Source organism: Hylobates moloch, unplaced genomic scaffold (assembly GCF_009828535.3).
Source record: "Hylobates moloch isolate HMO894 unplaced genomic scaffold, HMol_V3 SCAFFOLD_2, whole genome shotgun sequence".
NCBI classification, from domain to species: Eukaryota; Metazoa; Chordata; class Mammalia; order Primates; family Hylobatidae; genus Hylobates; species Hylobates moloch.
Genome location: NW_026652277.1, coordinates 168,914,052 through 168,926,602, shown reverse-complemented (window position 1 = coordinate 168,926,602; position 12,551 = coordinate 168,914,052). Strand labels below are relative to the sequence as shown.

The 12,551-nt window shown below is 38.1% G+C and overlaps 1 protein-coding gene across 6 annotated transcripts in view; it reads right to left on the bottom strand.

The window, feature by feature from the left end:
* The window catches only part of MAP3K4 (mitogen-activated protein kinase kinase kinase 4), a 125,458-nt gene that overhangs the window by 42,599 nt on the left and 70,308 nt on the right, over positions 1–12,551 (bottom strand). For all 6 annotated transcript variants that reach the window (XM_032161973.2, XM_032161993.2, XM_032161985.2 and 3 more), the window contains exons 4-5: positions 3,348–3,590; positions 607–753 (exon numbers count right to left, since the gene is read on the bottom strand). In XM_032161973.2, coding sequence (XP_032017864.1) covers positions 607–753; positions 3,348–3,590 — 390 coding nt within the window. The remainder of the gene's footprint in view (positions 1–606; positions 754–3,347; positions 3,591–12,551) is intronic.

The window sequence follows — 12,551 nt, the reverse complement described above, 5'->3', positions numbered from 1 at the left end:
CTAACCCTTAACTCATCTTTTTAAGATTCACCTTCCTCACTGGAAGTGCCTCCCAGACAACTCAGCAAGCTTCTCTGCTAGCACCTAGCCCTCAGGGGTGTTAGCATCTACCATGCCTAGTCCCACCAGACTATGAGTGTCTTGTTGATCTTCAACACTCCCAGAGCCATGCAAGGTCCCTAGCACATCCTAGGTATTATAAAAATGGCTGATGACAGATGGTTCACTGACATAGGACCATATTTTGATTCTACTTCTGGGCCATTCTGCCATAAGATGAACTATTCTACAAGTAAAGAATGAACTAGGTTAACATTTGTCAAAAACTTCCAACTGAAAAACAACTGAGAATTTTTTAAATGTGGATTTCAGAGAAACAAATGTAATCTAATACCAGATGGAAAGAGACTGATTCAAGATCACCACCGCCCCCCGCAATACACACACACAAGCTATACTTTCAGGGATCATTTCTATAATTCATTACTAGAGAAGTTTATCTGAATATGTATGCCAACGCTGTTTGCAAAACAAGGAAATACAGGCTTACTTTTTTTAAAAAAGAAACAAAGAAAGAAAGAAAAATTCCTCCCCACTGCTTCTGACCATAAGCATTTTATGCAGATCCTCTTCAAAAGCGTCAATGTTGCAGTCAGGCTTCTCCAAGTCCTCCAGAACCTCCTGCAGCATGAACTGGTAGTACTGCTTCATCAGCAGGCCGCCCTTCAGCACCTCCTTACACTCTCTCACCAGCTGCAAAACAACACACACAGGTTCCAGCAGCCATAAACTCCAACCAGACGATCCATATTTTATACCTTCCTACTTAAATCTTCAAAAAACTCAGAGGGAATCTTGTCTCTAAAAAACCTACAATAGTTTCTAGATTCTTGATCGGTTCATTTTATGTAAATACCTTAGTAGTCTCAATTGAGTAGCAACAAAACAGTGAAAATAAAAGAATTTAATACTACAGCATGGATACACAGAGAAAATACCATATAGGCAATTACTGCTTTGCTAAAATAAATTCTCTTAACAACAAACTTATATAGAAAGTAAATCCCATGGAATAAAATCAATTTTTCTACTAATTTACATTATGAGAAATGTGAGAAAGAAAAACCTCCTAATGATCAAAAACATAATAAAGATTCAAAGGTACTTATATACCAAAAAGCAGGCGGCCTTCGCAATAACTTAGCATAGTTTACCTACTGTGATTTGTGGCCCAGTCTACCATCAAAAAATGACCACCAAAACCAACCAACTTAATACTATATGATGAAATAGATAAAAATCAATGGAAAAAACAAAAAATGGACAAATTTGCAATATATAGATCGAATAGGTAATAACCTGCCAAACGTGGGCAGAAGGTTGAAATGAGACAACCTAGAAAGCCCTTACCATTAATAAAAAGACTGAGACACAACGTACGCAAATTCTAATGAACAGGGACTGTAGTATGAGATCACACAGTCACATTCGTTTTCATACATGTTAGCCAAACCTTCACTGCTGCTAATAGAAAACTTTCTAGAGTCTAAAAATGTATGACTCATCTATTTACTATTACGTTTTACACTCAAGAAATAATCAGAGATCTAAACTAAGATTTCTATACAAGCATATTTATCACAATGTTATTTAAATCAATGGTGATTAACCAAATAAATTGTGATGTGCCTATACAGTAGAATACTGTTGCAGCCATTTAAATTCTTGCTTTTCAAAAATACTTAAAGGGAAAAAAATCACACATACACATACTTACTTGTATGTGTAGGAAGTTATGTATGTGCAGGAAAAACAAATGGATGGAAATACACCAAAATGTTATAGCAGTTATCTCTGAATGTCAGAATAACAGGGTTTTTAAAATTATTTTTGATTTTGATTTTTGTATCATTTTTTGTACTTTTATAAATTTCTAAAATAAACATGGATTGCTTTTATTGACAGAAGTCTCTCCCAGAAATGTTTTAAAAGTAATTATCCACTGTAAGAGAGCTATGGCTACAGTTAAATCTAACAAAAAGTGTTCTGTTCAGATTATATAATTATCAATTTCTCTATTAAAGATGTCACTTAGGTGCTTATAACTGATCTTTGAATGCATTTAAACCAAAATTTCTACTTTCTTTTTACTCTAGCAGTGCTATATTAATCTAAGTATTGTTTTTATTTTTCAAAGAATTACAACATACATTACTATTTAGTCCTCACAATAGCCCCATCAGCAAAAGATAAACTCCACCTTGCTTTACCAGGCTATATTTCTGAAGTATTTCTTTTATAAAGAAGGGAGCTGAGAAGTTTTTTACCAAAATGTCCTAGATAACCACTGCGACGCTGAGGATGAGTTAAAAGCAAGGCCAAGGTGGACAGCAAGACAATAACCAGAAACAAGAGGGTGAGAAGGAAGGGGAGCTAACATGGAAACATAACTCTGGCTGGTGCTGGGTATGAACCGAAGGGATGGAAATGAGATGCAGGGGACAATCTCCAAACGACTTTCATTAGTCATTCTATTCTACTCCTAATTAAACAAACAAATTCTATTTTGTACCTACTGTATGACCTGTATTCACCTGTCTTTCCTCAATCTGTACTACTCACCTATGCTTTGTCTTACCATTCACAGAGCCGGGTAGCTCTTAGCCCTCCAATCCCTATGGGATAGACATGTACAGTCTACAAAAAACATACCAACCTTTCTTCTTTTGGGGACAAGGTCTGGAAATTTTTATTTTATATGGTGAATGTCAATACGTTAATATCATAAATCATAAATACGGACCCTCTTCAGCACTCATTCTGCTGGATACAACTGCTTCCACCCATTCCTCTGCTGCTCCTGGGATATCAAACATCCGTAAGATCCCATCCAGAATGAACAACAACGAAGAAATCATAAGCTGTCACTACTGTTTAAACCACACCGCTGCTTAAGCAAGCAAAAAGTCCAAACCCCTCCCCTATGCCTATTCTAGACATTTATCTGTTTACATGTACTTCAAATAGAAAAAATAAATAAATTTAAGAATCTTATATTCTACCTCTTATGAATGAATTTTAAATTTTAGTCTTCAAAGACTGAAACTTTAAAATACTTAAAACAAGAAAGTGGATGACAGAAAGGATGAGCCACAATCTTACCTTTGAGGACTGCATATAAGGAACATTTTTAATTACCCTAAAAAATAACAGCTTAAAACCATGGACAAACACTCATTTTTCACTATTTGCAACAATTAAGGAAAAAAAGGAACTCTTAAAATAAAAATGATAAGCCTGTAGGAAAATATAATTGCTAAATATTTTAAAGAGTCTTTGAAGCAAACCTGCTTAATACTCAAGAGAGATGGTTCTCCAGCAGGTCTCTGCTCCAATCTTAACTTCAGACACTCATGTATGACATTCAGAAGGACTCGGCAGAGAACTAGGAAGGCAGGTTCGAATGAAGGTAAATCCATGGCCTTCAGCTCCTCCCACGACACAGCACTGCATTTCTGCTCAGATGAAGGCGGTGTTCTTGACAACTGCACATAATCTGAACCCCACATGGGATCTGGAAATTCAGAAAACTATAACAAAAATTCAACAGGCACAGATTAAAAGAGCATATAAGACAATGTCCTATGGTTGTGGTTATAAATTCTTATTCTCTACAACGTGCTAACAAATCTACAAAAATTCTAATTTCACAGGGAAAAGAATATTTAATAATTTAATGAATTTAATAACTCAACATTTTCAACATAGATCCAAAAAGTTCTAAGAATGCTGGAAACCATAATGAGAACTAAAACCAAATTCCAATACTTTTATCAAAGAAGTATATTAGAAAAAGAATCAGGTTCATCTTTAACATTTTTGCCTCACACTTAAAATGATCAGAACACTTTATTTTTCAGGTTATATACAGTACTATCCACAACTATCTCTAGACTGGAAAAAAAAAAAAACAGAGAATTACTAAAATTAGAGAAAACATTACAAAATCAAGTAACAGCTCATCCTAAGTAGCCATTTATGAAAACATAAAAACTAATCAGTTCCACTAATTCTTCTGTCCATTTGTTCCCCTGAGCAGTAATGAACGATGCTGATAGAAAAATAAAAAAATCGTTAAGATCAACCTGGTTGGCATGACTCAGTTATCTGTTATGTGATGCTTCCTGGGAACCCTAGTGTTGCATTGTTCGCCCCCACCCCTGATCTTTTAGCTGTTCCTCTCAAATTCCTTACACCTTTCCCCATAAAGTGGGGGATCTGGAATGTTGGGAGCACTCTCTCTCCCCACCTGGCCACTCCTCCCTGGCTCCCCAAGGCCCCTGCTTCTCCTCCCTTTGGTCCTCACCCACCTTCTCCCTGCTCCATGGAAGCTATTTCTCCCCTCCCCATCATTCCCCACCAGAACCCCTACTCCCTGCCATCAGAGCATTTCACATTCCACCATAACTTGGTGACAGAACTTCCTGAGGGCAAGGACTTTCACTTCCTTACCACTATACTAAAAGGACCGTCCCCATGCCTGGCACTGATTACAGCGGACAGTAATTGTTGCTGCATTCATGAATGATATCCTCATCTGACACTTCCAAGCACTGCCCCCGACCTGCCCATCTACCAAATATGGCCCAAACAACTTGAGCTGCTACGGAAGCAGCTTGACCTAGTCTCACCCTCCAGTGCTGCCTTCTCTCCTGCCTCCACCTGACCTCTCAACCAACCCTCACACACGTGTGCTGTCACCAGCCTCGCTGCCCATGCTGCCTCCCCACTTAGAAATGCTCGCCTCTTTATTTTCCACTTCAAAATCCTTAGTTTTCAGGGTTCACCTCATGATACCTTTCCAGTGACTTTCTTCTCGCCCCCAACAGCATGCCCACTAAAATACTCTAAACCCTGAGTTTACCTTGACTTTCATGATAGAGACGGTGTGGCTTAATGAGAAAACAACCAAGGTCCAAAAATCAGAAAAGCTGGTTTTGAGTCAATTAGCGATGTGATTCTGGAAGCACTGAGTAGTCTCTCAGGGTTGGTTTCTTCATTTTAAAAATAGAGCCATCATCCACCTCTTATCAAGATTAAACAGCACGCTGTATACATGGGGAAAACACTCTAAAAACATACTACATATAACGTTAGTAAAATCACTACTGTTAACATGTTGGTCTCTCCTACTGGACCATTAGTTGCTTTACAGCAAATAGAAGCAGCCATATCTTGAGTCAGGTTTGCATAAACCCCCACATCTAGAACTGTCAGAGGACTCAAGGAATCACAAAGAGCCTTAGCTGCAGAGTGGACTCATTTTTATGGCTATTATCTTCTTCAGGATGATTCCCTGTTTCCGTGTTTTCCCATTTCCAACGGACAGCTTGGCTTTCACTAATTAATGCTCATTCATGGCCTTCCACGCTTTTCTTTCCTTGAACCATACATGCAGATGTTTAACATGCTTTATCAGTTCTACTAAATACTCCTTAAATCCACCTTCTCCTCTACACTCTGCCTTAACTCACAGTGGATCTTCAACTGTTTTTCTGATTACAACACGTGAATCCATTGACCTCTCAATAACCCACAAAGTGATTTTGTTCAAAGGCTTGTCTTAGCCCTTCTAATTTAAAATGCAATGCTTCACTGACAGCCCTAAGTGTCAGACACTTTTATTTAGCCTAATGGCCTGGTCTCTGCATAGATCTTGATCCTTATCTCCTGCCACCACCTTTTCCTCCTTTACCCATAACAAACCTGCCTCTGTGCTTCTGCACAAATTAATTCCTTTTATTATCAGAAGTTCTGATCTGCTGACAGTGTTCTGTCCCTGGTGAACTCTTCCTCTCGTTAGGAAGAAGCCCAGATGCCACCCTCCTCTATGAAGTTTTCTGTGACTGCCTCAAATAACTCATTTAATCTCTCGCTTTTCTCACAGTATTTGTGCCTTGCAAATGCTTCCTCTGTTGTATTTATCATGCTTTACTGTAATGCATTATTTTATCTATTTACGCATTAGACCATCAGTTCCATGAAAAAGATTGTTTATCTCCAGTTAACTATGGGTCTCTAAAACTTAGCTCGGTACTTGCCACATAATAGATGCTGAACAAATGTTTGATGAATAAATTAATAGGTAAATACTCCTATAAAAGTGCCAGTGTTTCTTCTTCCCCTGCTATTAACAATCTAACACTAAAGAATGGAACATATGATATCATCAACCTTGTTAACAAGCTCTTAGTTCTCAAATTCCCTATTGTACTCCTTTAATGCCAACAGTAATTATGTTAGTGATAGATTGACAAGGTCTACAGTTTTAAAAGTGGATGTTTTGATTTTCAAAAATAACATATATACTTGGCATAACTGAGATACACTTAATGACAGAAACGAGGATATGCCTTCTTCCTAGTATAAAATTACCATCAAGATTAAATGTCTGAAAGGAAAAAATTCTTGTCTCTTAAAACACAGACGTTTAGTTTATTATAATCTGACATCAAACAATGTTAGTATATAACCACTAAAATATAAAGTTGGAAGAACACACCGTTTCCACTTAATAATCTGCATTAGCACTAAGGAAAACAAGATTAATTTATCCTTCTACATTTAATACATACTTTTGCACTTAAATTAGTACACACTTGGGTTTCCCTAACAGGCAAGAATTTCTAAAATAGCCACTAAAATAATTACTTGTGATAAATGTGGTCAGGGTTGTGAAAGGAAAATAAATCTTGGAGCCCCCAAATCATTAAGCTAAAGGGAAAAGTCAAGCTGGGAACTGCTTAGGGCAAACCTGCCTCCCAGCCTGTTCCCTCTGCTCACTGAGACCGATGCATAAGGAGGCTAATCAGAAATTCAAAAGAATGTAACGTTTTGTCTCTCACCTACCTGTGACCTGCAAGCCCCATCCCTGCTTCGAGTTGTCCTACCTTTCTGGATGGAACCAATGTACATCTTACATATACTGATTGATGTCTCATGTCTCCCTAAAATGTATAAAACCAAGCTGTGCCCCAACCACCTTGGGCACATGTCGTCAGGACATCCTGAGGCTGTGTCACAGGCACACACGACCTCAATCTTGGCAAAATAAACTTTCTAAATTAACAGACCTGTCTCAGATATTCAGGGTTCACAGCTTAAGGTATGTCTAAGTGAAGGCTTTAGACACTATAAATGATTCCCTCCACCGCCTCCGGTATAATGATATCAGAAAACAATGTTTATATAAAGCTCTGTAAAACTCAGCAAACTTTCTAAGATAAAATTCTAAATAATTCTTTTGGCATTCCAAGCAGTCCCAGCCTGCTGACTTTGTTTGCAGGCTCACTGAGCCAAAGGCACAATCCCTAGTTCTCAAAAAAGTGCAAGACCACACTGCCTGGGAGAGCCAACAGCCAGACCTCCACAGTCACAGAGGAAACCCCTTCCTGCTGGAGGAGCTTGGTATGTCAATACATGTCCAGACAGAGAGGAGCAGATGTTTCAAAAATTCAGCACTTCAGAGGAAACAGCAATTTCCTTAAGAGGAGACCAAAGGGCAGAATCAGAACAGCTGGGTTCAATTAATACCGATTTAATGTAGAAAACAGAAGAGAACAATAAAAATACTCTAATACGAGATCTCATTAAAGGCCTCTGGAAAATAATAAATTAAGACTTCTGAAACTCAAGAAAGACAGTGAAAATATAACGAACACTGCTAAAACTGATTTAATAATCTAGAATTAACTGCAGAAATTATTACTATAACTCAGAGCAAAAAAAAAAAGACGAAATGGAAGCTTTGAGTAAAAACAAGAGACATGGAAGTCAGATCTAGGGGCTCTAACATAAGAACAATCAGAGTTCCATAAAGAACAAAAGGAAAAGGGGAGAAAAGCATTTGGCATAGTCAAAATACCACTAAGATGTGAGGCAGCAGCAGCCTCTGAATAGGGATGATCTCAAAGTACAATTCACTTACCTTCTCTAAAAAACTATTCAAAGTATGGTTATGGTAGAGTCTAGTTAAATGACAACTAGACTGGAATAAAAAAATCACAAGCTAGGGAAAGAAAAATAGCAAACGAAGACAAAAGCCGTAAACTTAACACAACTTACATAGGTTGCGCGTCCCTAATCCGAAAACCCAAAATCTGAAATGCTCCAAAATCCAAAACTTTTTGAGCACTGACATGTTGGATTTGGGATGCTCAATTGGTATCCATTCTGTAAATATTCTAAAATCCAAAAAAAGCTGAAGTCTAAAACACTTCTGGTCCCAAGCATATTGGATAAGGGATTTTCAGTCTGTATAGGCAGATACAACAATACGATGATAATTTGGTTATTGACTATAATTCGAGTTCTAGAATGAAATATTAAAAACACAATTTTAACTGGATCTTGCATTCCAAATTATTACAATAAAACCAGTGAGCCGAGAAAGGGACAGTGCAGTGCAGGAACACGTATCTGTTATCATCTTATTCCAGTGAAGAGCACAGGATCAAACACAGTGTAAAACCCCAGATGAAGCCTAGCCAAACTGGGAAGATTCAGCAATATAAGGACATGGATAAAATGCATAGTAAATTCTTATAATTTTATGTTGCCTTAGTATGCACTTTGAATCGAAGTGGAACATTCTCATAGCAGAAGCAGGGTTCTGTCACCCTTGACACAGGGTGCAGTTCTACACTGCCTCCCAGTTCCTCAATGTGGCTGATCCAGATACCTGCCTTATACAACTTCCTCCTGGTGACCACCTCCCTATGGACAGCTATACACAGCCTAGTTCACTGGCCCTGACCCTCATACCTCTCATGGACAGTGCAGACACAGCACTGTGACTACCTCTGTAACAGCGTGACCTCCTGGAACTTGTGCCTGATTGCTTTAAACCCACCAATTAAACCTCCCTGAGGGAAACCTGTTTGGACAATACCTTGGACTCTATGAAGGCACTGGCCCATGGGTCCCTCCCTCTCTCCGTCTGCACTTCCTGACCTCTGCATGAGTGGCCTCTAGGCGTGCCGTGTACCCTCTAGAACCTGCAAGTAATAAAATCTTTATTTCCATCTTGTGTCTCTTCTAATCCTTGAAAGGGTGCTCTCCATCTTAGAGATTGAGATTAATATAGAGATTCTATATTAAGACCATGCAATGTAATTACAATAATAATTCTGATGTCATGTTGTGTGGATTTGACAAATCCATAATAAAGTCCATGTGGAAGAAAGAAATGTGCAAAAATAAAAACAGCACAGAAACTTCTGAAGAGAAAGAATGGGCAAAATTGTCCTACAAGATACCAAACCTTACTAATAAGCCTACTCTATTTAAAATAGAAAAATCGTGCACAGTAATAAACAGATCAGAACACAGAAACATACCCAATTATCTATAATTTAATGTAAAAAAAGGTAGGCAGCAATTTAAGAAGTTGGAAAATAATGGGTTATCTAATGTATCTTATAAGCAATTAACAGAAAAATAATGACATGCTTACCTCATACTATACCTCACAGTATCACAAGTATTCATTTCTAAAATTATGCAGCTGTTTTAGAAATTCTTACTGGTTATTAAGGGAAATCAAAGTATGTATTAAACACAAATATATATGTTGAACAATATATTTGGAAAAAGAAATTCCCAATGTAGTAAAATCTAAAGATAGAGCTCTGCATTAGGTTAAACTATATAAAAATTCCCACTTTCGTTCATTGAAAATGATCAAATACTGGCAATTTAGTACAGGTCAAACTGAAAAAAAGAATTCTGGGAAAAAGTGGTGGCAACAGGGTTTCAATTTCCCTTCAACGCCGTCTCATAAAAATGGAGCGATGAGGACAGCAAAACCAAAACTCTGTGAGACAAACCTCCAACAAAACTAGATGAAAAGGGGTCGTCATGACTCCCCAAAGAGAAGAGGTGGCGGGAAAACAACGAACAGTTCCAAGAGCCATGTGGTATCAGCATTAGTGGAGGGAAGCAGAGGAAATTAACAGGGTGTCTGAAGGGCGTAAAGGGGCAGATTCCCAAGTCATGATGAGTGCTCTATGAAAAGCTCACAGAGTCTACAGAGAACTTCTGTGAAATTAGGAATGATTTTGGCACTATTCATAAGTAAAGGCAAGGGATTGGCAGTAACGTCTGAAAGGGCTGGAGTGGTTTAGGCCCCATAATATCTTAAAACTAGTACCCAAAATTCCCTTCCAGGAATTCTGGGCTCCACACCAAGAAAAAAAAGTGAAATCCAACTCCCAAGTAAAGGACAACAGGAGGAAAGGGAAGAGGAGATCGAGAACATGGGAAGAAGAACAGTCCACAGACCTCAAACAATAACAGAGAAGATGGTACACTTTCCTAACTCCCTCTCTCCTTTACGTTCATGGAAACAAGTATCATGTTTAAAAATAAGCAACAGAAAAGAACTGTAGTAGAATCTAGCACAAGGTTATCATAAGCAGAGAGAGAAAAAGGTGAATAACCCTCCAGACAGTGAGCGCTTGCCGGAAAGATATGTCCACTAAGCAGATGAGAATTGTAGACCAATTTCTGAAATAAACTAAAAGAAATTAAGAAAATCATAAGAAATATAAAAGAATGACAAAAATCAGAATTAGAAAAAAAACTCAGTGATAGAACTCAGAATTTAAATTTTTTTTTTGAGACGGAGTCTTGCTCTGTCGCCCAGGCTGGAGCAGTGGCGTGATCTCGGCTCACTGCAAGCTCCGCCACCAGGGTTCACGCCATTCTCCTGCCTCAGCCTCCCGAGTAGCTGGGACTACAGGCGCCCGTCACCGCACCTGGCTAATTTTTTGCATTTTTAGTAGAGACGGGGTTTCATGGTGGTCTCAATCTCCTGACCTCGTGATCCACCCGCCTCGGCCTCCCAAAGTGCTGGGATTACAGGCGTGAGCCACCCCGCCCAGCCCTGACTTCTTAAATGTGTATATACTTCTGATTTTACTTCTCCATCTTTTGTTCTTCCCTTTTTTTTTTTGAGACAGAGTTTCGCTCTTGTTGCCCAGGCTGGAGTGCAGTGGCGCAATCTCAGCTCACTATAACCTCCTCCTCCCAGGTTCAAGTGATTCTCCTGCCTCAGCCTCCCGAGTAGCTGGGATTACAGGCATGCGCCACCACCCCAGCTAATTTTGTATTTTTAGTACAGACAGGGTTTCTCCATGTTGGTCAGTCTGATCTTGAACTCCCGACCTCGGGTGATCCGCCCGCCTCAGCCTCCCAAAGTGCTGGGATTACAGGCGTGAGCCACCGCGCCCAGCCCAGAATTTAATTTTTTAATCAAAAATAAAATCAATTTTATTTCCAAAATCAAAAACAAACTAGAAGGCACATAAGCGCAAACAAACAGAACAGATAATGCCTTCACTGAAATGAGGTCAACAAAAGAAAACTTTATAACTCAAAAAGAAACTAAGAAAAAGAAAAGATCTGAAATGAAGTGACAGAGAAGACAGGCAAAGTAGATCCAAAATATATGAAGAGCAGTTCCCAAAGAGAACTGAGTCAGTGAAGCAAAAACGTGAAACTGTAAGTTAAGAAACTCACTAGAAATTTAAAAAACAGACTGACAAAACTATGTATTCAAAGTGTACACCATGTATCTGAAAATATCAAATTGGAAAAACCAACACTATGTAAAACTAGCAGAGTTTAAAGAAAAAAAATCCTTTAGGTATTCAGCAAACAAAGGTCTTGTAAGTGGAAACAAAAAATCATATTGTCATCAGACCATTCAACATCAATGCTTCCTGTCAAAAGACAATGAATAACAAATTTATCCAAGGAAAGAAAATACAAACCAAAGATTTGATGGACAGTCAAACAAACTTCCAAGTATAAATGTTGCAAACTGTTAGAAACACGGCAGAACTCAGGAAATGCTGTCCTCCTGAACCCTTACTCAGAAACCTACTAAAGAACAGGTGTCACTCAACCAGAATGACTCAAGAGACTGGGATATAACAATTAAAAATGAGCCTTTAAACAAAATCTGAAACTTCTATCTACATGTCTGTGATAAATATGTTATCTATCTACACACATACACACAACCCTGAAGAACTGAGACTAAATGATAGCTATGGGGGAGAAAGTACTGTCATACATGGCTGTATGATCTGATAATACAGATATACCACACCACCACCATCTGGGGGAAAAGAAAGGGCATATGAAATACCTTGGCATTTCACTGGCAGTAAAAGAAAATTACTTCAAATGAAACTTTGGAAATAAAAGGATAATTCCAACATAGCTCAAAGTTGGGAACAAACAGATTAAAAAATTGAAGGGGGGATATTAAGGGTATTATGTAAAGATATTAATACAAAGACATCTTGGGAGAAATAAACTAATCTTAAACATTAAAAGTAAATAAACAAACAAAACTACATACTTCCAAAAAGTTTACACTAAAAAATAGAAGTATAAAACATAAAATGTTTTAAAAGATTAACTATCTCTGTCAGAGAAGCTAAACTTCTTTGAGAATACATTTAGGTTTTCTTGTAAAACCA